Source organism: Rattus norvegicus, chromosome 13 (assembly GCF_021556685.1).
Source record: "Rattus norvegicus strain SHRSP/BbbUtx chromosome 13, alternate assembly SHRSP_T2T, whole genome shotgun sequence".
NCBI lineage: Eukaryota > Metazoa > Chordata > Mammalia > Rodentia > Muridae > Rattus > Rattus norvegicus.
Window position 1 is genome coordinate 45,345,595 of NC_141546.1, and position 27,552 is coordinate 45,373,146.

At 43.1% G+C, this 27,552-nt stretch overlaps 1 protein-coding gene and 1 long non-coding RNA gene across 15 annotated transcripts in view; one reads left to right on the forward strand and one right to left on the reverse strand.

Moving 5' to 3' along the window:
* Positions 1-27,552, reverse strand: part of Srgap2 (SLIT-ROBO Rho GTPase activating protein 2) — a 223,258-nt gene that overhangs the window by 26,229 nt on the left and 169,477 nt on the right. For all 14 annotated transcript variants that reach the window (XR_015635271.1, NM_001401376.1, XM_087581157.1 and 11 more), the window contains 7 exon segments: positions 24,990-25,091; positions 23,514-23,711; positions 15,470-15,554; positions 12,918-12,945; positions 11,258-11,282; positions 4,618-4,678; positions 76-153 (listed from right to left, as the gene is read on the reverse strand). Coding sequence is in view for 13 of the 14 variants with exons in the window: in NM_001401376.1 (NP_001388305.1) it covers positions 76-153; positions 4,618-4,678; positions 11,258-11,282; positions 12,918-12,945; positions 15,470-15,554; positions 23,514-23,711; positions 24,990-25,091 (577 nt within the window). In the remaining variant the exon portion in view is untranslated.
* LOC148001599 (uncharacterized) lies at positions 11,807-17,503 on the forward strand. Its single transcript, XR_015635889.1, has 3 exons — positions 11,807-12,204; positions 14,926-14,991; positions 16,058-17,503. It is a non-coding gene; the product is annotated as an uncharacterized LOC148001599 (long non-coding RNA).

Sequence of the window (27,552 nt, forward strand, 5' to 3'; positions counted from 1 at the left end):
AACTCAGGGGAAAGGTGGAGCCAGCTCTCGGGGCTGGCGAACATCTAGTCCCATCTTTGGCTATTCCCCGCTCACCTCTCTCAAAGGCGTTCTTTATGTCGTTCACTTCTACTTGTGACCCAGACACCCGGAAAACCCCCTCATGTCGTAGGCCTAGAAACACACAAAATAAAGTGGTCAGAGTGAAAACAGCAAGTTCACAATCGTAAATCCCATACAGATGGGGTTACAATTCCCACCTCCACTGGTACTATGTCTTTGTCTTTTTTAGGACAAAGGAGAAAAAACAGGGAGGGCACAGATACTAGACAGGTCTCTGGAAGGATCATGAGGCATCAGTTTGTTTTTTTTTTAAGATGTATTTATTTATTATATATGAGTACACTGTAGCTACCTTCAGACACACCAGAAGAGGGCATCGGATATGAGGCATTAGTTTTAAGGGAAGCATCAGGCCAAAGACTTAAGGGATGTTCACAGCCTCTTCTGCTTCCAAGGGAGACTACCAGGCTGTGGCCTCCCCACTTTTAGTTTACTGTTCCTGACTATAGAGTGGGAAATCACCTCTGGGTGCTTTCTTACTGCCTGCGGTCCAAGAATGGAGGCAGGTATTGGCAGGTAGAACACTATGTACCATGAGAGGTTAGAGAAAGATGGGTTGTTATAACTTCGTTAGCATTTTAACACTATTCCCATTATTCTAGGAAAATCTCTGAACTGATGACATAAAAACAAATGTGACCAATCAGTGGATGACTTTGTCAATCTCTGTTCAAGGCACTGGTCCCTGATGGCTGCCCTTTGTTTTGTTTTTGTTTTGTTTTGTTTTTTTTAAAGAAAACATGTTAATACTGCATTGCAAGGTGCACAAAAATTATCTTCTCATGATTTTGCTGGAGTGGAGATAGTCATGAAAGACAATGCTTATATAATGATTGCCAATAATGCTATCCTAGAAAGTATTTGTCCTCATATAACCATCCAAGGTCAGGGTTAGCAGTAACTCATGTTCTAGATGAGGGGCTGGTGACCGATGACACGGAGAACCGGGACCAGAGCTCAAAGGTAGTCTTGTTGCAATCACAGACTCAGTTTTTGGTGTCAGACTCAGGGCTTATTCCAGTGCATGTACAGAGAGGGTGGGAGGAAGCCATCTTGGCCTGATGTACTTAGACAGGTTACATCGAGCACCACACACCACACACTACACATTCTCAGTAAGAAAAATCAGGAAACAATCACTACTGATTGGCCTAACTACTATCTCCAGCTGTATCAGGACTTTTAGCCTTTCTCTAAGCCTAGATCTCCTTTGTCAACATTTCTCTGTGATATTCCAAAACCTTGATAGAAACCTCAGATTCTAGAAAAGCAAACAAAACAGAATGAGGCTATATTTTGCTGGCTATTTCATAATTGTCCTCTAGGTGAGGGGAGCTGTATTCAATTAGTTAGGTCCTGGAGGTATAACAAGACTGAAATTGTGGAATCTGACTGGAAGTAAGTGAAGGAATGTCATTGCCCGGCTTCTAGTAAGGTGTAAGCTGTTTGTTCCTCTGAGGCAATCTCTAAAATACTCCTCAGAGAACGGCAAGCAACATTAAAATCCCATCAGTGCTAGTGCGGTGGTACTATATCAGTTACCAAATGGGGTATGAGAGCCAGAAATTGTTGTTTAAACATAAAATGTATCATAAATACTGAGACTCTGACAGAAACGGAAACATACCCCAGGACTTAACTGGAAACAGAGTACAAGGAAATGTCACCTCAAACCAGGCTACTTGGTGTGTTTTAGATGGGAAAGTACTACACAACTTTCTGAGAGGGTCAGTTCAGTGCTCTTGGGTACGTCTGATGGCTAAGGTCATGTAGCCTTGGCCTGTGGGACCAAGGGAAGAACAAATGAGAGATGAACTTGCTGGAAATCAGACAACTGGCCTAAAATACTGAGCTCTCCTTCAGTCTAGTTTCCAGTTCCCCTAGAGAATAGATTCTCTAGACTAGGGCCACTTACTATTAGGACCAATTATTATTATTATTATTATTATTATTATTGTTGTTGTTGTTGTTATTATTATTATTGTTGTTGTTTTATGTGTGTCTGTGTGTCTATGCATGTCTCTGTGTGCGTATGCATACACGCATGTGCACACTTGTGTGTGTATGCTATGGCACATGTGGAAATCCATGTTCTGAGGATTGAACTCGTATTATCAGGCTTGTGAGGCAAGCACTTTTACCCACTGAGCCATCTCACTGGCACACCAGACAGAATCTTTTGAGTAAGTGATATAATAATTCTGAGAGGAGAAACAAGTTTTCTAGAAAGGAAAAACCAGTTGACATTTTGGTATAATGTATAACCAAAATAATATATCTATAATCTTTAGTCTTTGTTTTTCTTAGCACACGCGAACATGAAAGCATAAAGTGCTCTTGGATTAGTGTAAACTATTTGAAAATGCTGTAAAGCACTGGCCTGTGGCTTCACCTCTGGTCAACCGCCCTTCACCCTTCCTGCTTCAGCCTGTGTTCTTTCTTCCGTCTGTCAACAGGTCCTGCACTTTGTGCTCTTTCACCACAAAATACTCTTCCTCAGACGGACACATCGCTTACCTCTTCCTCACAAGTCCACCAAAGTGTGGACTTTTCATGACCCATTAAACAGTGCCTCTCTCCACTCCCATCCTACACTCTGTTTCTCTTTTCTTTGTAACATACACCAGCACTGGAAATACTGCAAGTCAGTGTGTTTGCTAGCTAATCGTGCTTGTTCCTCAGTGGAACAGAAGTTCCAGCAGGAGCCTTTTCACTGGTCGTTAATAAGCAACCAATATGGACTCTGTGTTGAAGGAACAGATGAATGCATGGGTGAATGAAAGAACCCACTTCTTCCCACTGTTCGTTAGGAACCTCTTCTACTGAACTCAGCTTGAATTTGTCTTTGCCAGCTCCGTGGTATTAATTACTGCTATCTTGTAAAGTTTCTTATTCTGCCACTATCAATTACTATTGCTTTATTTCTTTCATTAACTTAGTATCTGCTCACTTATTTTCTTCCAAACACATCATAAAAATCACTTAAAGACAAGATTAGTAAATCATTTCTCTGTATGTTTTCTTTTTTGGCAATACATGATGCTCAGTCCTGGTCAGGGGCTCATAACCTCCCTGTTGGTTGTTCAACAGTGAGGAGCCATGCTCATACTTCAAGAGAACTGAGGTAACATTAGAAACTTACAGTTTATCGAGATTAGGATATGATGTAAGAATGCTGAAATAGGGGCTGGGGATTTAGCTCAGTGGTAGAGCGCTTACCTAGGAAGCGCAAGGCCCTGGGTTCGGTCCCCAGCTCCGAAAAAAAAAAAAAAAAAAAGAACCAAAAAAAAAAAAAAAAAGAATGCTGAAATAATTATTATTTCAACAATGACTCTAAGAAATATCCCAGTTTATAGGGAGAAGAGGATGTAGAATAGAAAGGTGCCTTGGAATTTAGACAAGCAATATCTGGCTTCTTTAGCTCCAGGATGGCCATTTTATGACTTTTTAAAGTATTTAAAAACTATTTCTGATGTGGTTTCTAAACAATTAAAGTCCAGTATAGATATTCTAAATATTCTCACCTTTGGAAAATAAACTTGCTGGTAATTATTAAATCTGTCTAATGAGGCCATTAGCTGGTAAAGAACAGAGTTAAATCTCTTGGCTTTGCCCAAGCAGAAGGGTAAGTACACCTTGACTAATGTTGAGAAAGAGCCAGTCCCTGAGGACTCTCAAAAGTCGGATACAACTTTACAACAGTTATGGAGCTCATAGGAACACTATATCCAATGAGGCCAAATTAAAACAAAATCCAAATATTATATACACAATCAATGCAACATTAGAGATGAAACTGTTTCAAACCATCCCAGCACAGCTAATGGGACAAAATGGTTAGGCTATGCCATGGAAGGTACCTACATACACCAAGACTATAACTACAGGTCCATTACCACCACAACCACATGGTCTAACTGCACTTCTTCACAAGACTGCTGGGATTTAAAACTCTGGAGCTACAGAAGAGCATGGTAAGTGGCTAGGTCAAAATAGGTAGACACGGTCTTTCTGAGGGAGTCAGCAGTACATGAATGAGTTAAGACTTATTCCTTTTCTCAGAATGTGAGGATGGGAAGGCACTCTCTCTTCTCTCTCTGGTGTATATGCATATAATGTATACATGTGCTTGTGTGTAGCTATGGAGGGCAGAGGACAGTGTTGGTTGTTCTCTATTCTAATACTCTCTGCCTTTGACACACTCCTTTGAGGCAGTGACTTTCCCCTGAACCTAGATCTTATAGGATTCTTTTTAGGGGTAGGGTGGCAGTCCTCAAGCCCCAGAGACCCTGTCTCTGCCTTCCACAGAACTAGAGTTACAGCTGTGCATAAGATGCGGCTCTTCTTGTTATGGCAGTTTGGGAATTTGAATTGAGGTCCTCTTGGCTGTGCAGCAAGCGATCTTAACCACTGAAGCATCTCTCCAGCTCCAACTACTGCTATTGTTTTGTAAAGGAGTCTTTGAAGTTCTAACTTTTTGCACAAAGGTATGAGCGAAGCTGTATTTCTGCTTACCATGTCTGCTAATAAACCGGATGCAGCTTTCTACCACCAGAGGAATTGCCTGGCTGGAGTCCTGAAAAACAAAACAGGAATACAGAAATCAAAAACCAAAAATAGAAGAAGTGAGTCTGGTCTCAAAATGGAGATAACACCGCTGTCTGGTCACCCCCAGCCTGACTCTTCATTGATACTGATTGGGGAGGGGAGAAGGAAGGCCATGATCTGAAGGAACCAGAGCACTCGAGGAAGCTGTTTGAAAATACAGATGACATTTAAGAGAATACTCTGAGAAATGAGGATCACTTACAGACAGTATAGTAGTGAGAGACACCCCAAACAAAATATTCCAGGGGCTTTGCTTCTGTGACCTTAACTCATGTGTTGAAGAAGTAGATGCAGCAATGTGTGCTCGACCTCACAGGCTGATGGGGTGTGGTAGAACCAGAGATAACTGTTTCTAGAAATGATTCTTTAAAGGCTGGTGCCCGTTAACAGTGAAGAAAGATTCTATTAGTGGTATTAAAGAAGATACAGAAGACTATAACTTGAGAGACTACTTTGAAAAGTTTGGCAAGATCAAAACCATACAAGTTGTGGAGGATAAACAAGAATGGAAAAAGAGGATTTGCTTTTGTAACTTGCTTTTGTAGTTGGTAAAACTATTTAGGAAGCCCACAGTTAATGGTCATAAATGTGAGGGAATTAGGTCTTCTCTAAACAAGACGAGCCATCTGCTGGGTCACAGAGAGTGGTGGAGGTGAATCTGGCAACTTTACAGGTCAAGAAGGGAACTTTGGAGGCAGTGGAGGTAATTTTGGTCATGGTGAAAATTTTAGTGGAAGAGGAGGCTACAGTGGCGGTCCTGGTTATAGTCATAGAGGAAGACATGGTGTGGTCTGGTTATGACTGTAGAGAGGACATGGTATGGTCCTGGTTATGGTCATAGAGGAAGACATGGTGTGGTCTGGTTATGACTGTAGAGAGGACATGGTGTGGTCCTGGTTATGGTGGTGGTGGAGGTGATGATGATCAATATAATAAATTTGGAGGTGATGGTGGCAACTATGGTGGCAGTCCTGGTTACAGTAGTTAAGGCACAATGCTGGTGAAGAACAGGATATGGACACCAAGGTGGTAGATGTGGTGGAGGAGGATATGTGTTAATGAAGGATAGAATTTTGTTGGAGGGAGCTATAAAGATATTAGACATTACAGTGGATAACAGTGAACAGATTATGGGCCCATGAAGGGAGCAGTACTGCAGAGGAAGTGAAGTGCAGGCTGGCCCTAAGGTGGTGGTTATGGATATGGCTGCAGAAGTGGAAGGAGAAGGTTTTAAAGATGACCAAAAAGGGCTATAGTTTTTAGCAGGAGAGAGAGAGAGAGAGAGAGAGAGAGAGAGAGAGAGAGAGAGAGAGAGAGAGAGAAAACAAAGAAGAGAGATGGACAGAGATAGACAGAGAGAGGCAAGCAAAACACCCAACCAATGCACATAAAAAAATAAAACTTAAAAATCTAAAAGAAAGAAACCTAAAAGAAAAATGGTTTAGTTGGCACAATAAAGGTAATAAAAGAAAGACATCTCTTGAAGATTAAGGGTGACCTGGGAATATGTATAGCAGGATCCCCACATGTACATTTTATTTTGTGCTTTTGCCATATAATCCTGACTGTTCCACTGAATTCATATGGGTTTCAACTTCCTGTCTACAAACAGAGGAAGGGACTAGTGAAAGGGCTGGTCACATGTCTTACTGATACATGAATATACCTGTTTGTGTCTTTAAGTTTTACACTGTATTTATTTTATTTTGTGTGTATGAGTGTTTTGCCTACATGCATGTCTGTGTGATACTTGTATGTCTGATATCCGAAGAGGCCAGAGAGCACACTGGATCTCCTGGGATTAGGGTTTCAGATGGCTGTAAGCCATCCATGAATTGAATGAGGGTCCTCTACAAGAGCAGCCAGTGCTCGTGACCACTCCGCCATCTCTCCAGCTCCAAGTACCTGAATATTAATGTCTACATTCATAGAGGCATTAGGCCTTATAAAAAGTCTTTTAGATAATGTAGAAATGAGGTTTAGTAAGGTTAAATGGCTAATTGTATCACTCAGCTAGCAAGTGGAAAAGCCAGGACTTGCTTTGTTACTGAATACTTTGCCGTCATTCATACTACAGACTGTAAGGGGAGTAAACAATGCTTGCTAATTATTACTGAAAATCAGAAAGGTTTTGTAATGCAGCCACATGAGTAACATTCTTATGTATGAAAGAAGAGCATAAGAGATGCTCTAAAACCTAGTTTCAGATGTCCAGGCAAGACTACTCCAGTGTGGTAGAGCCTTGTGTCTTCTGTGTCTTCTGCATTATATCCATCTGGCTTTCAATTTTCAACTGTGGCCATGGGTTTGGCTACTATAAGGGAAGCATCTGGGTCTCATGAGAGAGTCAGGCTGAGAGAAGAGACGGCTTGGCCTATGTAGGTTCCAAGCTTGCCAGGGGTTCAGGATGCTGCCAAAGTGAAGCTGGAGCCAGAAAGGTTTCAGTGTCATAAAATGCTCATTTTATTGTTATTTTCTTTTGAGACAGACAGGGTCTCAGTAAGTAGTCCTGGTTGGCCTGGAACTCACGATGTACATCAGGCTGGCCTCAAACTCACACAGAAATCTGCCTGCCTCTCTGCTGCCCTGGGATTGATGATGTGGAAAACCCACACCTGCTCCTAATGCTCATCCTTGTAAACCAGCATCTGACATCCTTAGATCAAGTAACCTTGTCAGGCCAAGTAACCCTAGGAGAATCTTTGTCCTTTATTCCTTATTCTAATGGAAATACAAGGCTCAACTATTATAAGGAGAGAAGGCCTCCATTTTTCAGAAGTCATGTAGCAGGAGAGACAATGAAGGTAGCAGAACAGATTTGCAGAGTTTTTCTGGTCCCAGATTTTGTCTAACACTCAAGGAGGACATTGGGAAACATCCAGGTTCCTGGCATTAGTAAACTGCGAAATGTAGAATTCTGTCTGGATGGGCAGGACGTGTAACACCACCAGCAGGATGACTTCTGCAGTTCTCAGGGAACAAGGCCTGAAAGACAACATGCAAGCCTATTGCCACCAAGAACCCATCAGAAGTGATCTATGGAAATATTTTGTAGTCACAAGGCTAGAGCAGAGCTCTCTCCTACCACAGAAGGCTAGAATGGTGGCTAAGGCAGAGTCTAGTAAGGAACAAGGGCACAGAGGTTTCAGATGCCCCCATTATCCTGGCTGCTACCTGTGATACTTCTAAGCCACAAGTGACTTCACTTCCCCGGATGTGCCCATGTGTTCCCAACATACCCACAAAGACCTACACTAACTACATACAACTACCCCAGCACTTCCTATATATTTTTCACCCATTGCCTTTTTCTTTCTCCCTTCTTTTCTCAATGTTAGAAGCAATGTCAGTTTGGTCAGTTTCCTATTTGGCTCACAATGTCTTTGATCATATAATCTTAGCTGGAAAGGGTCAGTAAGGACAATCAGGGCAAATTTCCATTCGATCAGATTAAGGAAGCTGAAGGGAACTGACAGTTGGTATAATTTGGAAAGAGTAAAACAGCAGTCAGTAATTTACAGGAGAAAACTATCAGGAAGATGACTATAAAATATCCATAGTTGGAAGACTTTCTTTTAGGATTAATTGGATTTAAATTTTTTTAAACTGGTACATACAATCTGTAGGTATTAATGGGATACTATTTGTTTTAGTACATGTAGACACTGCATGCTTGAGTCTGGAGACATGGCTCAGTAGTTAAAAGCAGAGGACCCAGGTTCAGTTTTCAACCCTCACATGGCAACTCACAACCATTCTAACTCCAGTTCCACAGGAGCTGATGCCCTCTTCTGGCCTCCAGACATACATGTTGGCAAAACACCAATATGCATAAAATAAAATAAATGAACCTTTTAAAAAGAGACAAGCACAGAGTAGATCACATTTAAGGAAAACACTTAAATTTCAAGGATCAGAGGAAGCAAGGTCAGGAAGTAACGGGTAGGGAGAGGAAGTGAAGGGCTTGAGTGGAGCAAAGAGGCCAGTAAATGTCAGCTCAGGGCTCTTCTCCTCTTTAGGAAAGGTCTGGGTTGGTTTGAACTTAGTCTCTACAGAAAAACAAATTTCCAGATTATTTCTCTTATTTAACTGACTTATAAGAAACAAACATTGATTTCTTGGTTATTTATATAAGCAAGATCTTCTAAATTATGATTTTACTATTTTTCTAAAGATTTATTTATTTATTATATATAAGTACACTGTAGCTATCATCAGACACACCAGAAGAGGGCATCAGATCTCTTTACAGATGGTTGTGAGCCACCATGTGGTTGCTGGAATTGAACTCAGGACCTCTGGAAGAGCAGTCAGTGCTCTTAACCTGTAAGCCATCTCTCCAGCCAAATTTTACTAATCTTACCATCTAAGAAAAACTTCTTGCCAGAGGGAAACTATAAGAAAAGCCAATTAAAGGGACTTAACAGATGTAGTGAACCCTGGCCTCTGATGCAGATCTGTACAGGGAACACGCCTTGCCCGCAAATGCTTTAGTGCAGCAATATGCCTTGTAAACCAGGCAGGTGCCATCCCTGCTGATGGTGACCCTAGTCAGGGGCAGATCCTACCAACCGAACCCCAGCACTCCTGCAGAGCAGAAGCTTCAAAGCTCCCACCTGGAAGCTCTAGGTCTAAGCAGGAAGTCTAGACTTAGATCAGAAATGAAGAAGTAAATTTCAAGGTCAAGCCTACTTTTGGTAATAAAGGAAAAGTGGTTGCTTAGTCTATAAGATATATGTCTATTAATTTTAAATACAATAAATTATCTGAGAGGCATTCCATTCCTCTCAAGTTTTAAGAGAAACCCTGAGAGAAAGGAGAGAAAAGAATTATAGGAACAAGATGGTAGAAAGCTACAGTGAGATTTTTCTTATCCAGAAGATGTAAATAGCCAGGCCTGCTAGCATAGGCCTGTAGTCCAGAATTTGTGAGGCAGCGGTATCAGAGTCATAAGTTCAAAGTCAGATTGGACTGCACAATAAGTAAGATGCTGTCCTTATAAAGGAAAAAATAAAAATAAAAGAGAAAACAAGATTGATTTTTCTCATTAAAGTTCCATCTAGGGTCAGGAGGAAGATGAAGGCTAGAGAGATGGCTAAGCAACTAAGAGTACTTACTGTCCTAGCAGAAGACCCAGGTCTGGATTAGGATCCACTCAGTGCATTAGAACTCACACAGTGACTTACAACTATCTGTAATCTCGGTTTCAGGGGATCTGACACCCCCCCTCACTTCCACCAGGCACCAGGCATGCATACATATGTACACACATACATGCAGGCCAAACACTGATACACATGAAATAAAACAAATCTCCAGTGTATTGAGAAATTGAGGACACGGCAAAGCTTGTCCAGTGAATGCCATGGTGGACCCCGCCGTGGCAGGGTAGTCTCAGATGCATGAAGAGAGCTGGGGCTGGGAAGAGTAGAGGAAGCCTGTATCCCCTGCACCTGAGACTGCCCCAGGCTAGGGCCTCTGTGCAGCACCACAACTGACATATAACGTTATATTATAGTCATTTGTGTATTTATATCATGTATGTGCAGGTACCCAAGAGGCCAGAAGATGGCGTTGGATCTCCTGGGGCTAGAGTTACAGGCAGCTGTAAGTGGCATGACATGGGTGCTGGGACTGAACTCAGGTCCTCTAGAAGAGCAGCAAGTGCTCTTAACTGCTGAGCCATCTTTCCAGCCCTGCAAATGATTTTTTTTAAAGGCCTGGATCAGCTTTTTCCTGGTAGACAGAAGGATATTTCTGAGCCCTGCCTTCCACCCCGTACTCGCTAACTTTCCCTCCTGCAAAGCTGGTGTGAGAAGCTGAGGGAAACATGAAGTCACTTCACTGCTTACCATAGACTATAATTAGTGAATGGAATTTTGCTACTGCAAAAATACACTTCATTTAAATTTTTTTCCTTTTAAAGTAAGTAGGAATTGTGCTGCGATTTCCCCTGTTGTGGATCACTCGAGGCCCCTGCTAAGAGTCCCCTAACATGGGTGACAGCTGGCTGCGCAGCAGTGAGTTTTAATACAGTGGTGACAGTCAGCGCAAACCTGCCAAGATGAGCATTTCTTCCTATCACTCCCAGAACAGGTTCCTGCCTACACCAGGGTCGTCAGGTTACATCTAAGAGGACAACGTGAACAGAGGCAAGCAAAACCTCTAACTTAAGTGAGACGTTTGGATTGAGGATCAGCTATTTGAGCGACTGGTGTATATGTAAGGACGTGTGAGGCCTCTTCATGTTCTCCTAGGGAAGGACATCACGGGCTGTTACGGAACAATTTGTCCAAGTTTAAGTCAAACCTAACCTACCAGAAAGTTAAATGGAAGATCCCATAAGGAGAAGAATGGATCAGGAAGCCTATGATAATTCCAGCCAGCTTGGAACCAGTGGCTGCTACCGTCTTAACCATGCGGTGACTAAAGGTACAGCCAAGCGTAAGCATGACGTCAGAGGCACATCATGAAATTCATCACAGCCGAGGGACATACTTGATCTTCATGAGCCAGGCTGGGCAGTCTGGCTCTGTTGGGCTCTTACCTGTTTCCTCACGGTTGAGCTTCGCCTGTGGTTGTCCCACCAAATCAGAAAGGACCAGTCCAGCAACAGGAAGGAAAAAGAGAAAAAGGGGACAGAATGAGATGACCACTCCTCAGTCCAGAACTAAAGCTTTAAACCATGTAAAACAATTGTAGCAGCAGGCAATGACCCATCGCGATCCTGAGATCAGTCCCAGAGGAAGCTAAGAGACTTGCCAAGTTAATTCCCAACAAAAGCCTAATAAACTTTAGTCTTTCATAGAAGCATAGAGGGTTAATGTCTATCACTGTTCTACAGGTAAATAGGCAGCAAGCAGTTTACTCTGTAGTAAAGCAGAGTCATGTTAGACAACTTAAAGGTCTTTCTGTATGAAAGGAAACAAAAACTAAACACCAAAGAGTGTATATCTTCTCTTGAGTCTGGGGGTGGGGAAAGGAGCACTTAAGTTTATTAATTAATTTTTGTTTTTTATCTAGAGGGTGGGACCTCAGGGCCCTGTCATTGTTTCAAGCTGTGCTTAGCTGTGGGGGCCTTTGTATCCAGGGTATCAGACACAGACCACACTACTCAATGAGGAGGCAGCACCGCCCTGCTCTGGGAAGGTGGGCTGGGCCTTGTTCTGACTGCTGCCAGCCTGCCCTTAAAGCACCTTGTTGAAACTGTACTGCTTTTCTGAGCTAACAAAATGCTCTTGTCTTCGAGAAGAGGGGACTGATATTCTGAGAGGAGAAATGAATAGTCCAAGGGCACACGTGGAGAAAGGGATAACCAGCGTGGGAAATCAGTGCAGCTCCTTTTAGTCTTTCCAGTGATGCGGTGCCTCTGACAGAGCTAACCCTACCCCGCCAGAGCAGTCCTCAGGAATGGCGTACTCACGGGACCTCAGCTCTACTCCACTATGACGAAATGATGGAAATCAGATAACTCGTCACTGGTGAGCCTTAACTGTAAGTGGCCTCACGACTATGAGTTGCCAGGTTGATATAAGGCCATGTGCTTCATTAAGGCGCGTTCTCCTTTTAAACCAGCACGTTTCGGGCATCTCAGGGTGCTAGCTGAATGAATGTCATGTTCTCTGCCAGTTCATAGCCCCATTATGACTGTGAGGGAAAATATTTGGCTGAGGTGGAGTGGGAGGGGGGTGGAGAAAGCCTGGGAGGACTGCATACTTGTACACCAGCGAGGACAGCCCTCAGTGCTATTTGGCAAGCCAGTGCAATGTCATGTTTCATTCTCCACACAGTCACTAATTAGTGCCTATCGTCTTTTGCATGCACTTAAAAACAACCACAGATCAAACGCTCAGATTACCTAGTCTTCCCTGTATCAGAGACTTCCCCAAGGTCACACACTGAAGTCTTCTAGCTAGGAGGTTATCAAGATCCAGAGTCTGGTGTTTATTTTCTTTGCAGTATTGTGGCTCTGGGGAGTTTCTTGAAGATTCTTAATCAAGTGACATCTCCCATGACATTATTTTGCTCAGACTACCCTAAACCGGAGCAACTCCACAGCCACTTGAAAGGGGATAGAGGTAGTGAGGCAAGGAGAAGGAAGCAGCTCCTGCCTTGGGCCACTCCTTTGCAAAGCCATCCATAACTTTTACAATGACATCACAGCTCTCTCCCACAGGCCTCTCCTTACCCTTCCCAGGGTCACTCACCTGGCAAGACTACAGTCTGTCCGCTGACCTGTGGAAAGAGAAGGGAAAAATGCATTTGTTGAAGTAGAGGTGGGGAGAGCTGCACGCTCTAGGAATTACCATGTCCTTCCTATCTCCCTAGGGAGCCAGAGGCAGAAAAGGATTGCCCTGAACCTCATTTTGGGGCAGCAACTTTACTGCTCTAGGTCCTCTGAACCTCGTCAGTTCTACTTCCTAAATGAGAAAACAGGCATTGATGTGTGGAAGAACAAGTTGAGTCACACTTTAGAGAACAAAATTTACAGTAAGCCTTCCCATACACACAGTTCAGCTTCTTACGTACGTGCTGAGCATGCTCGTATGGTGGTTAGAGGTAGGTTTTGGGACATAGGACATGGCTTGTGTGTCACTATATGAACGAACACACACACACACACACACACACACACACACACACACACACACCACACTTGACTTTGGAGAGGAGAAAAGGGACTGTGGAAGGAAGAAGGAGAAGACATGTAGGTTCTAGTTTTAGAAGCATACTAAATTCTCCTGTTAACTAGCATAGTAAGGCAGGGATAACAATACCCACATGGGTAGCAAATGAAGGCTTGCAATCTCATGACAGGTGGTAAGATTTTCATAGGCCATAGACAGTTTTGAAAAATAAAATGGAAAACCTTAAAGTTGGTAAGGAAAAATTTTTAATAAGAAATATGCACATATGCATGCATAAACCATGATGTAATATGGTGCCTTCTTTGGGCCAACAGTTGATGAAGCTTGACCTGTCTTAGCTAAATCAATTGCAAACTCTGGTGAGCACTGAGTCAGGAAAGACAAGATTGACTCCTATACTCCTTACTCAAGATCAGGAAAGGCAACTCTGAGGGTTGGGGAAGGCCAGGTTTTTCTTTCATTTTGTGTTGCTAATTGTTAAGACAGTCCAGCTCACTTTCAGCAGTACCATCCCCCAATCTTCAATAGCCCTGTTACCAAAGGCTCAGCTTTCATTTGCAAAAATATTATTCTGAGCCATTATTTTCAACATCTGTCCCATTTCCATTCTGGAATATTCATACACATCAATTATCCCTCTGTGGCAAGAACAAGAGGCTCTTGCATTACGGTGACAGATACTTACAGAAGGCAGGGACATGATGATTTGCACACAGGGTGATTTATAGCTATTGTTTTTCTCTATCTCTGGAACTTGTCATCTTTAAATTATGGCAATTTAGAGCCCCAGTGGTCAGCCTCCGTCCTTCTAGAGTAGCATTATTTGGTGCATACATGTGTACAAACACGCGCACACACGCACAGCTCCAAAGCCTTTTTGCCTGTCTTCCAGGCTGTATTCAAATTGTTTTGAGAAAAAGAAATCATAATAAGTTTCTTCCAATAATTTTTATGAGCTGTCTTTCCTTCAACTCACCGTACAGCAATCTGGTAGCTCGAGAGTACAGACTTTTTGTAAGCAAATCTGGCTCTCATGCCTAGACCTGAACTGTTTAGGTAGGAAAAGATCAGAAGTTACTAGAAGGCTTTTTTTCCCTCTCACATTAAAGCAAACATCTTTAAAAAAAAATCATAAAATCAAAGATGCTAGAGAGAAAGAAAAAGAAAATCATTTGGGGGAATTGGCCAGGGCAGGACAAAGGCAAGGCAAGAAGAATAGGTAGGTTAGTATGGTCTGAAAAATGGGATAGTCCAATTCTTGAGCTAAAAACCCAATGTGTCTTTGTAAATTCTGCTTTACTTCCCAGTTTTCTGAGTGCTCGAGAATTGACTTTAAGGTGTTGAGTTCTGTATGAGTTAACGTACATTGTCAGTGAGGAGACCGCAGTGCTTCCCGGTGGAGAACAGGCTAGTAGGAGCGGAGGAGGGCAGAGCATTCAGGGGCATCCCTAACCTGGAAATCCCATTAATCATAAGATGCTGAGAACGAGGCAGGAGACCCTGGCAGGGTGCCAAACAACCTCAGGGAAGCTTCTTTTCAACCTTTGCTTTGCCTTCTGTTTGACAGCTGACTGGGGAGAGAAAGTCCAGAATGTCTGTCCAGTTCTCTGCCTCAGGACTTTCCAGTGTCTGGGTAAGATCATTGCCAGAGATGAGACAATACACTTAGCACTTGGGTTTTAGTACAGCCACAGTAGAGAGATGGCTGCCGATGAAGTAAAAGGACATGAATGTTCACCCCGATAGCTAAAGAAGCAACAAGTCTGTCTATCCCCCTCCTTTTGAGGTCCTTCTCTCTCCCCAGGACTGGGAGTCTTAAGAAGCGTCTGGAGAGGCCATAGCCCTGCGCTCCTTTACTACAGACGTGGCAGAAAGGTGAAGGGTCTGTGTGGAAAGAGCATATGTTCCATGATGAACATTAGCATTTCTCATACACTGTTGTTTTCCCACTGCTCAAGCAGCCATTGAAGGAGTGCTTTCACACTGAAGTCTAGGAAGAGAAGTACATTCATATAACCAGTTGGGGCTGGCTGGCTGAGGGCTGGAGGCCTGGAAGAGAGCCCTGGGCCTCTCTGCTCCACCAGCCTCCAGCCGAGCATGCTCATACTCACTTTCTCCCAGGGTCTTCTGCAGGAGGTCATGCTTGGCTTGTAATTTAGTGATGAGGTTCCTACCCTCCAAGTACTCCTTCATTTTCTGTAAGAGAAGAGGAGAAATAAGAGAACTTAGATTCTTGAAGAAACACAAGATACAAATGTTCAACTGGACAATTACTTTTGAGAGGACATTTGATTTCTGACTTTCTGACTCAAATTTCAGGCAAGTCCATTCAAATTCTTTCCTTTTTCTTTTATTTTTTAAATCTGTCTCTCTGCTGACTTTCAAGGTAGGTGCATATTCTATCTAGGATTTTCCTATGAATTTCATGTTAGCATGTATAAGAAAACTGTTCTCTAAGGAAAGTCCTCCATCTGTCTCCTTCAGTCCCAGTAATGAAGGAGAGCGGCCGGGAGGGTTGGCGACCTTCCTGAGTGTCAGTGTTGTGGGTGTGAAGACATGCACTTGCTGTTGCCACTTAGGCTGGTATCCTGCTCGCCCCAGGGTGCATCTCATTGCCGTAGCAGCTGGGTCAGGGTAAGCCTAACTGCAGAGCCCCCGTGTATAAGCCAGACCCTAACATGTCTCCCCTTCTATTCCAGCACAGGCTTCTTGAAAGGTGGGAGTTTCAGTGCTCAGGTGGAGTGGCTGCCACCTAGTACCTGTACCTACAGATGCCAAGAAAAGATGAAATGTGCCACCACACTTGCAACGGCAGGTGGAAAATGACTGCTGTTGCAATTTCAGTTTTGACATCTCATCCACTCTTGTCTGGCTTGTGAGAGATTATGCTTGACTGGATAATTCACCAAATCTTCAAAATAACTACATAAATTACTAGTATCATTACTCCCACTTTACTTGAGTAATGAGAAGACGGCGGTGTGGTTTGAAGAGATTAATGAAATTTCTCAAAGGCCAAAACAGACTGATGGCTTTACTATCTGTTGTGTAGCGGGTGCCCCCCTCACCCCCACCCCCATGGAAACAGTCCATTTCCCAGGGAAGCCCCATTAGAGAGAAAGTAAAAAAAACCTCAAAAGCAGGCCCAGGAAGTTTCTAAAAGTAACCAGATTCAGTAGGCCCCTCCCCCAAGAGCAACAACATAGATAAACAGCTGAGTCACTTCAGACAAGCCCAGCTGCTACAAAGAAGCGGGACAGTCAAGATGACTGAAAAGAATCAGAGCACAGCAGAGCTGCCCAGCAGAGGTTCCGACTAAGCCACCTAGAAAGGACACTCTCAACTGAGCTGCCTGAAGGCTATGCAGTGCTCCCCAGGTGCCCAGCTTTTGAGAGCTTTGGGGATGAAGATGTCTTTGAGTCATCCCTGCTCCTGTAGGTAGCCCCACCCCCCAAACCCACTGGTTCACCAGTGGTGTCCCTGTTTTAGTCTGTCATGGGTTCTCTCTCTGGAGTGAGTAGATGTGTGTTGTGTCTTCCCAGGAAAATCTTGTCACATAATAGTAGCCAACATGCATTTGACAGAATGGTGTGTGCTCTGAAGCTTTATAATAAAATGTTCCACCTACTCCATTAAAGAGCCAAAGAGAATCAGAACAGACTTTCACAGTAGTCATCTTTTTAACATTAACAGCAACACAGGAGGCTTTAGACTACTTTAGTACACAGTCTCTCATCTGATTCTCATAATTCTTCTACCCGTATCTGAGGAAGAGAATAGTAGTTTTTTAGGGATGATAAGACAACCCTAAGGGGGGTATCACTGCAGACTGTAGGTGGTAATGCCGGGTGAGGATCTTCTACTCTCCTCTAAGCCACTGTTGAGAATCTGAGTCTGCCTTGGCTATCTATCTCCTGACGCACTGGTTCGTATGATGGCATTTAACTTAAAAGCGATGGGAAGGCATCTCAGAGCGTGATCCGTGCGTCACTAGAAAGATTTGGCTTTGCTTCAGTGAATAAACATTTTAATAATAATAGTTTTGTCTTTTACTGTGCACTAAAGAAAGAAAAAGAATTGTACACCAAGCCTTTGATTTTTATGACTATTACCATTTCATTAATAATAAATATAAGGTGAAAAGTTCTGAGTTCTCTTACTCTACATTTTTCTGTGCAGTATGAGGTTTTAACTAAGAACTTGCTCTCTTCTTTCCCATTTAAAACAAAGGAAACCTTGTTATTCTGGGAGATGGCCTCAGGGCCTCTTGTGCTTGTAAGTCCCCATGACACCACTCTCATATAGCCCCATCACAGGAGGGTTATCCCTCTGGTGTCTTTCTGTGGTCCAGAGACCATGTCATTGGCCATCCTGACTATCCTGATGCTTATTGCTGGGTGGAAGACACGTATTAAATATGAAGAACGAATAAATGGTGAGCAACCTCATTCTCTTCTGTCGAGACTGCTCCTCACAATTATAAACCCAGCCTCCACTCTAAATAAAACAAACCGGAAGCAAACCCTATGCTAAGTCATTTCTGCTGCTCTCTGATCCCTTATGCCTTTGCATGGAACATGTGCATGAAAATAGGCTCTCTTGTCCCCTTCCTCTTTCCATCTGTTCCAGCTGTCAGCTCACTTGCTGTCAGCCTTCCTGGATGATATCCTAATCCCCAAACACGGCCTAATTACAGGTTTGGAATCATACTTAGGACCCAGAGTGGAAGTATCCACTGCTGACAGTACAACCCCGAAAGGCCGATCTTTGGAAGGTTATCCCAAGAGTCTCAAGGGTTTCCTAAAGAAGAAAGTTCAAGAAGTTATAACCTCTAACACAGACCAGAATGCTCAGAACACAGCTACGATCCTGAAAGGGAATGAATAAAAATTCCTTTCTCTCACTCATGTTTCTTTTCTCAATTCCCAACCCTTCCCCCAGCCTCAAGTTCATGTTCACAGCTCACTGGGTAACTTCAGCTGTCACTTGGTGAACTAGTAAAACAAATAACAGTCTGATAAAAGAGTATGAAGTTACCTTTTCAGGTTCCATTAATCTAAAAGATCAAACTGTATCAAGATATGCTCTGCATCCCTAATACGAGGGCGGGAAGGCAAAGGGACCCCAGAGTCTGCAGGCATGCTATCCATCGCCGCCTTATCTCCCCCAGAAGTCAGGACAGACACGCTGGGAATAAATAATCCTGCTTATCAGGAGAGTTGAGGTAGAAGGCTCGGTTGCTGCTGAACAGACACAGAGCTGAGACAGCTAAGGCCGTGAGGAATAGGTAGCCTTTTGGTGATTTAGCATAATGTCAAGACCACACACACACACACACACACACACACACACACACACACACACACACACACACACAGAGTAATATACCAGACCACAGCTCTAAATCTAGTATTTTGCCTGATGGACAAAAGACTGCCTTCTCTCCTTTGTCTTACCCAAATCTACCCCTAAGAATTCAGACAGTTTGACTATTTCATCAGCCACAATTTTCAATCCCTTCCTCATCTTACCTCCTACTTGAACTCCACATTTGGGGCTAGAGAGATGGTTCAGCAGTTAAGAGCACTTACTACATGTGCAGAAGACCTGGGTTCAGTTTCTAGCATTCACATGATGGCTCACAAACAGTGAGGCAAAGTTTTGGGGTTCCAGTGCCCTCTTCTGACCTTTGACGCAATTGCATGCAGATAAAAACTCACATAAAAGTAAGTCTGGAAAATACTTAAAAAAAAACAAAAAAACAAGGGCTGGGGATTTAGCTCAGTGGTAGAGCGCTTACCTAGGAAGCGCAAGGCCCTGGGTTCGGTCCCCAGCTCCAGAAAGAAAGAAAAAAAAAAAAAACCCGTAGTCCAATTTTTCCATTTTGGAGACACTTCACCTTCTAAGGTTCGATGATTCTTGGCTAACCAGAGCAGAGAGCTGTTTAAATGGAGATGATGTAACTATACAGTGGAATTCTATCCAGCCATTGGAAAAAGGTTTCTGTGAGCTATGGGACAGTTCCTTTACACGAATCTTATTCAAAATAAGTGATGATAGTCCAATGGGGAACAGTGAGGGTGGCATACTCGCTTGTCGCACTTTAGTCCTTAATGTTCTGCTTGCAGGGCAAGCGCAGTATCACACAAGGCACTCTAACTACTGAGCTACATTCCCAGCCCCATCTGATACATTTCCAGTGTAGTTGATTGTATTAAGAGGCACTCACTGAGGGGTTGGGGATTTGGCTCAGTGGTAGAGCGCTTGCCTAGCAAGCGCATGGCCCTGGGTTCGATCCCCAGCTCCGAAAAAAAAGAATAGAAAAAAAAAAAAAGAGGCACTCACTGATAGAGCACTGATTGCCTATGCATTGAAAACCTCTGAAAGGACAGAATATACTAGTTGCAATCCATGGCAGAAGGAAGGGAAAGGAGGTGTCAGGGGTAAGGTAAGGCGTGTTTGCCTTCTCTCTAGTTTCCTTTTGATATATTTTAGTCTTTTTTAAAGGATGTAACAACAAAAAAAGAAGTAGACACTGAGGGATGATGTACTGTAGAAGATGAGTGATAGACAAAAAGACAAGGAGGTCAGAAAGCACTTCCCTTCTTATAATGAGGGGAGAGTTGCTGAGCCTTCCCTTTTAGCTCCTCAGCAGGGCACAGAGGGAAAGCCCATGCTAGCAGGTGGTCTGAGTTCTGGCTTCAGCTCTTGATGACGGCCTTGTTCAAGCTAACCATCCACTGCATGTTTTTCCCTTTTTCTTTCCCCACAAAGCTTTCAATGAGGAGGCTCAGTTAGAGGATGTTTAAAAGTTGCTTCAAGTTTAAAATTCTGTAATTTTCCACAGGCTATTGCAAGCAACTGATCTTTGTAAGACATGCTTCAAGCTTCTAATTGATGTCACATGGGCAGATTAATCTGATGACAGCAGCAAGCAGTGATAGACTATCCCAAAAGCCCACGTGGTCACTGGGACACACTAGCTATGAGTCCAGCCATGATGAGGGGCATCTTCTACTTTCCAAGGGCATGGAGCTTCCAAGCTGATCTGCTTTGGTTTTTTCTTCTTCCCTGGTTAGCAAGCATAGTCAAGCCTCTGTTTTAATATGGAGACCTGAATGCCCACTTCACTACTACTACCAAAAAGGCCCTGCTATCAGGACATAAATTACCTGACACATTTCATATCCACTCAGAAACGTAATGAATTCTTACAAATCTAGGTAAGCCCAAGCTCATTGCTGCTAGTTAAAGCAATGTGTACAAACACTGACACGGAGTCCCATGGCTAACCAAGTCAGGAATGTGTTGCAGAACTGCAGTGTACTGCAGGTGGTAAGATTTAGAAGTCACCTGTTTGGATAAAGTTATTTCTTTCTTAAAAAGCTTTATTCGGATTGTGTGTCTGTGTGTGGGCATGTGCATGTGAGTGCTGGTGCCCACGGAGGTCAGGGAACTGCATCTCTCAGAGTTGGAGCTACAGGCAGTTATGGCCTGCAGCCATGGTGTTGGGGATCAAACCCACGTCCTCTGCAAGAGCACTGTGCGCGAGCTCTTAAGAGTGCTGAAGCATCTCATCGGCCTTCTTGTTTTGGAACAAATTTCAACTTCTGAAGTTGTATGTTATAGATTCATTCAAAGCAGAAAGTAATTCTGAAAAAGACTGGATCAGTAAAGATGTTTTATATCCAAAATTTCTCGTCTTCTTCCCTTTTGTTGAGTATGTATGCGTGCATGCATATAAGGCTTGTGCTAGTCACAGTGTCTTCCTCAATTGCTCTCTGGCGTATGTTTTAAGGCAAGGATTCTCACTGAGCCCGGAGCTTACCAACTCACTAGCCTGGCTGGCTACTGAGACCCAAAGATCTCCCTGCTTCTACTGCCCAGTTCTGGAATTACAGGTGTCTGGGTTTCTTTCACATGGGTTACTTGGGTTTAAACCTAGGTGTTCATGCTTGTGTGGCATGTACTTTACTGACTAACCATCTCCCCAATCCCTAAGCCCTCAAATTTTTTCACTGGAGGAATAGAAGGGGTGAAATGGTCAAATACATTATACACATGTATGGAATTCTCAAGTTTAAATTTAAAATATAAATATAAAATTTATACATAATGTGTGTATATATAAAACATTTAAAAGTATATTTTAAAAATGGAATCTTCTGAAATATAATAAGACTGCATCATTGATATTTAATCAACTCACAAAGAGTTGCCAAAAATTCTATTATTAAGAGATAATATAGTTTGGTAAGGAGGACAGTGATAGCCCCATTAGAGTCAAGAAGTTGTAGTAATATGTAATTTAGATTTCTGAAGGCCTTTACACTTTTACATAGTCTGCTCTTCTTGAAGAATTTTATTCTCCTTGCCAATCCTCTTTGATCTACTCATATTAAACACAAAAGCTAGTGTGATGCTTCCCCCAGCACCATTCGTCCTTGTTGTTGCTCACACACATTCCTACACTTAAATCTTCCTTATTTAGAAACACATGAAGTCAAAACCAAAGTCCCCTTGTATATGTCTAAGCCCTTATTGTCTTCTTTCTCGTCAACTCTAAACATGCACAACTTGTAGCATAGAATCTGGCACACAGCAAATACATGATAAATGATCAGTGAATAACTGAACGATGACTGATGCATGGATTAATAGTGATGATGGTAAAAATGGGGGCAGTTACTGAGTGCCGGGAACTAGGCAATGTGTCATTCCATTCTCTGTATAGATTTGCATGTGCTTAGAAAATGTAGTAGACTGGAGACAGAGCCCAGTGGTATACCTCTTACCCAGCACATATGAAAGTTCCACCAAGAAAAAAAGCAAATGACTGCACCCCAAGCAATCAGAAAATATAATTAAATGACTTAAATTTATAATGCAATACATATCACAATGTCTCATTTTTGTAAATACAATTTTAAATACATGCTCATATGTATTTATTCTCTTCTTTCTGCTTAGGTTTTATATAATGAGTATGTTTTAAAATGTTTTTCTTTATATAACAAAAAAATTTGAGTTGTTTTAGAACAATATTCTTAAATCATATTCTTTCAAAAGTCTTCTTTGGGATTTAAAACAACAAAAACACCAAAGATTTGGAGCTTAACTAACTGAAACAGATTTACAAAAACATCAATCAATCATGTTAGAGCTCTTAAAGAAAAAAGGAGAACGTTCAAAAAAAATTAAACAAATTGTCCCAGCTGGAAGAAAAAATCTAATTTGCTCCATGCTGAGAGTGCTTCATGACTGGAAGACAAGCGAAGTCCTTTCATTTGGTCAGTGTGCATTTTCAGTAGCCGTGTTTTATCTTACAACTGAAAAGTCAGTTTTTCTTTTCTTGGTCATCAGAAGATAAGGAAATAAATGTTGGTGCAGGCAAAAAGTCGGACTTGGCAAGTTCAGAACATTTTAATTATTAAAAAGCAGCACAAAAGACCAGCTGACAGCTTTTAAAAAAACTCTTAACATTGTACACACAGACACTCACACATAGACACACACCTACCCATCTAAAAGGAGAAAAATGAATAAAATATTCTGCTTTAGAATTCTCTACAAACCCAACAAGTTGCTCATTTAAGTCTCTTTAACTTTTACAAATAATTAGGAAAAATCACTTCCTAATAATGGAAGTTATATGATAATGTATTCAAATCACTTAGGAGAGACTTTAAATTTCTTTTTTTTTTTTTTTTTTTTTTTTTTGGTTCTTTTTTTCGGAGCTGGGGACTGAACCCAGGGCCTTGCGCTTCCTAGGTAAGCGCTCTACCACTGAGCTAAATCCCCAGCCCACTTTAAATTTCTTAAAACAATATACATATTGGCAAAGATATTTGAATATAGTTCTCAAAAAAAGCAATAAACTTAATTCCCTTGACATGCTCTCCTGTGACTGAGAATGAAAGCGTTCGAGCTGATTGAAGAGTTCCCTCGTCTTTTTCTTAGTGATTTATTTAGGAGCGCCCTTTCAGGTCCCCAGCTAAAACAAATAACTTGGAGATGCCTTTGCTTTAAGGGTAGAGATGGTGTCCAAGAATGCCAGGTTCACACCTTGTGTATTTAAAGCTTGCTTTTCAGACAAAAGCTCCTGTGGGTGTCAGTGTCTACTGATGTTCCTGTAAGGCCAAAGCGTGCCCTTACCGTGAAATAGAACTGTTCCGTCTCCTGCTGGTTAGCTCTCCTCTTAGCAATGCTAGGCTTGCTCATGAACGTTTCTGAGACAGTTGATTTGACAGACTCCATGGAATTGCTATACTGGAAGCAGTCAGATACATCAAAATCCTCAACAGTCACGATGTCCTGTATGGTCTGCAGGGTGGCCTCCATCGTCTTTTTCACCTATATCCATAATAGCCAAAGCAATCATGAGAAGCAGGCTATAAAATGGCAGGTGATAGAGCAACTAGGAGGAGCTTGAGAGGGCTATGTCTCTCCTCTCAAGAGAGCAGTAGGAAGGCAGGCAGGCAGGCAGGCAGGCAGGCAGGCAGGCAGGCAGGCAGGCAGGCAGGGATTACACTTCTCCCTGAACAGTGCTGAGTGATGAATATGACAGGAACCCAGATTCAGCACACTGCTCTCCCCAGCACACACCTAAACACCACTCTTCCTGCTGTGCACCCAATGCGGCGCTCTTATGTAATGTTTACTTTCTTCAAAGAGACTTATTTTATGTGTAAGGATGTTGTACCCGCATGTGTGTGTGTGTGTGTGTGTGTCTCACACAGTGCCTGGTTTCTGCTGGAGCTCCTGGAGTTGAGGTTAGAGATGGCTGGGAGCCACCATGCAGGTGCTAGAAGCCAAGCCTGTGTCCTGTGCAAGAGCAACCAGTGCTTTTGGCCACTTAACCACCTCTCCAGCTCCAAAATTTAGTTTAAGAGTTAGTGCTATTTCTTTATTATAGTGGAAGTGCAAAGGAAAATAGAAAACATAATTGCAAAACAGTATTTCCATCATATCAGAGCTAATTAAAATATGTGATAGGCTTGTCCTTCAATGCTCCTGGCACCGTTTCATGACCCACCGTTTCATGATCAAACAATGGGTTTGTTGTCCTATTTGCAAACTAAGTGACCCAGCCCTACTTCCTAGTAAAATTAAGACTTACTAAAATACAAGAAGCCATCTGAGCTCAACAGAAACCTGAATTACCTTTTTAAACTGGATTGCCTTTAAACTTTTAAAAATTTGCTTGTAAAACTGGATATTAAAAGAAAATATGCTGTGTTTAGAAAAAAAAAAAGTCACCCTCCTGTAGGAGAAAGGAGATGTCTGAAGTGTCAAAGTCAAAAGGTTTCTTTTTGAAAATGCTGGAAAAAGCCAGTCATGAGTGGGTCATTTCAGAGACTTGATATAGTTCACACCGTGGCCAAGTGCCACTTTGATTAAATGTGTAGTGGGGAGGGGCATTTTGTAAAAGCCCAAAACAGAGCACAACCTTTGGCATCGTACAAACAACTTCCTGAATACCAAGGGCAGGATGTAGCAGCAGGGAAAGCACAAGCCTCCACTGGCCAGGAAATCTCTGCATGCTCCTTCCACTTGTCCCTGATGGACGACCACAAATAGTTCAACAAGGAAACCGTGGCTCCAAGCCTCCTAGGAAGGAAACGCACGCACCTCTTCATTCTCGATCTTCAGAGTGGATAAGCGAGACTGCAGTTGTTGGCGTCTTTGCACCAGCTCACTCTGGACAGGCTGCTGGGCACAGAGCTGAGAGGCCTGTCAGAAAAAGCAACAGAAGGTCAGGAGGAGGACTCCAGAGCTCTCATTACTGCTCATGAACGATTTACACTGTATTGTATCCCAACTAATGGAAGGCTTGCAGTCTTCACGTGAAAGGGGAGGAGAATCTGTTTGGAAAGACCACGTTTCTCTCTTTGTAACCCACAGGCAGGCAGGTGATGGCAGGGTAGGTCTAGCAGCATCTGCAGATCTAAGGGATTCTGAGGAGGCTGGACCAGAGTGTTTCAGGCAGCTCCAGCCCAGAAACCAATGCTTTGGCAGTGAAGTTCCTGCCAAAGGTCCAAGTGGTCACCTCTCTGCTCTTCCCTCCTCCCACTTCATCCACTAGAGTTAGAAAGAAGGAGAGAAGTGGGCCGGGAAGCTAAGTTGCTGCTGCTGGCAGCCTGTATGTTTATAAATCTGGACCATGCACGAGAGCTTTGACTCAATGGGAAAGAGTTCATGTGAATATGGGAACAAGTTCTTAAGCCCAAGTTAGAAAGCCCCAGAAGGCATGAGATCTGACAGAAGAAACTTGACATCTTTTAGATAGCCATCATTGTGGGGTCCCCTGCACCCCCCATCCCCAATAAACCAACTTTATCCTCTGTGAAGGAACGCAGACCTAGATAAGAGTCTCTTGATAAAGGTAAGGCTACGGCATGAGGTAATCTGATAATCTCCTGGATGACTGATGGCAGGCAGAAGGCTGGGAGGTGAAGGATAGGACCCACGTGGAGGCAGTGCCTGTCACCTTATTACCAGAGGAGACATCTGGATAGAACTGGGCTCCTTTGCCCTCAGCAAAGACTGAGCAGACTCACATACTTGTAAACCATTTGCTTACTCAAAAAACTAAAACCTCTTCAAAGGAAGGGGACTGGAAATTGACCCTTTCCCCTTTGGTATTTGAGATTCCGATCTCCTCTTCAGCTGAGAGGCTTGCTCAAGCTTTGCAGCTGATTTCACTATGGCTTTTAGAAGTAGACATAATGGAGAAAGCTTGTTGGCCAGATGGGTTACTGCCAAGAATGAAATGTCTGTTTCTGGCCCTGATGTCATCAGTCGTGCATCCAGTGCCCCTCAAACCTCTGGGTGCAGCAACAGTAGAAACAGGCACCAAGTCCTAGTGCATCTGAGAGCAGCTGACATCAGTCCTATCTACCTGTGGCCCAAGAATACCAGGGTAGCCAATTTCAGAGCTTCCATTAAAATGCCACTGAACTTTGGTCCCATTTAAAGGACTTCCAGGCAGCTCCTTCCTTCTGCCTATATGTTAGCAGGGCCCAAGAATGATTTGACATCTCACTCTAAACTAGAACGGGGAATTCTGGCCAAGCCACCAATCAGCTGTATCATACACAGGACAAAAGAATGAACTCTTATTTGATAAAGTCACCTGGCCTAGCATGGAAGAACTAGAGGGAAGACATCGCCTCCAACGCTGTTTCTTTAAGAAGCAGCGAGCTGCTGACGCATGCTTTGTCAGTGACCTTTCGCCAGGATGCAAGGCAATGCACCCCATCTGTGTACAGAAATGTGGTTCTCACTGGGCAAGGAGGGCCTGAGGGCCTATCATCGGGATTCCCCTTCATGGACACATGCTGTTTGGCTCAGAAGAGAACTCAGATAATCAACCAGTCCCTTCAGATAGTCCCAAGTTCACTTATTTTGGGGAAAGAATCTCAACGGCAGCTGGAGAATGGCTTAGAAGACAAACCTGAACAGAGTCAACACAGGTGAAGCCTGGGCTTCGTGGAGGCTGGCAGTGCCCCTCTAACTTTAGCTAATGTGATGCTGTTTTAGTTTCCATCTATTCAGATGCTGGCACCCGCTCAGCCACAGCAATGGAAACAAACTGGAAGGGGCTGGTTTTCCCCAAGTAGAAAAGGAGAGGACAGAGATGGGCTACTGCAGTGTGGCCAGCCTGTGACAGTCAACTGTCTGAGCAGCACACTACTACTTTCAGGTAGAGCGAAGCTTCTAGAGCCCAGACTCTAATCCAGGGACCAGAGCACCATGCTGATTTGTGGTCTCTTCTCATCTACTCCTTTTGGTCTCACTAACTACTGTGGGGAACTGAGGAAGCTCTTGAGAGAATCTGTAAAAGGTGGATGAAATCCTGAGTGAACGTGTATTGTTGACAAGGACATGGTCATGTCAAGGACTAATGTGGTATCGTCCATCAGAGCTAGCCCAACCTACCCAGCCCCAGCTTTTCTGTGTGTGTGTCTACTTTTCTTCATTCCCCGGTCACCCCAGTCAGGTTTCTGGAACACAGTTACTTGGGAGAGGGTGGGATTCTCTCTGGGAGAATCATCCACTCTACACTCTACAGCTCAGGTTGGCTGGATTAGATGGAACATGAACTTAGGCTCAAGGATAAACACAACAGTCAAAACCAAAGAGATATACTGAAGGGTCTGAAAGAATGGAACAGTTTACCTGACAGGAAGCC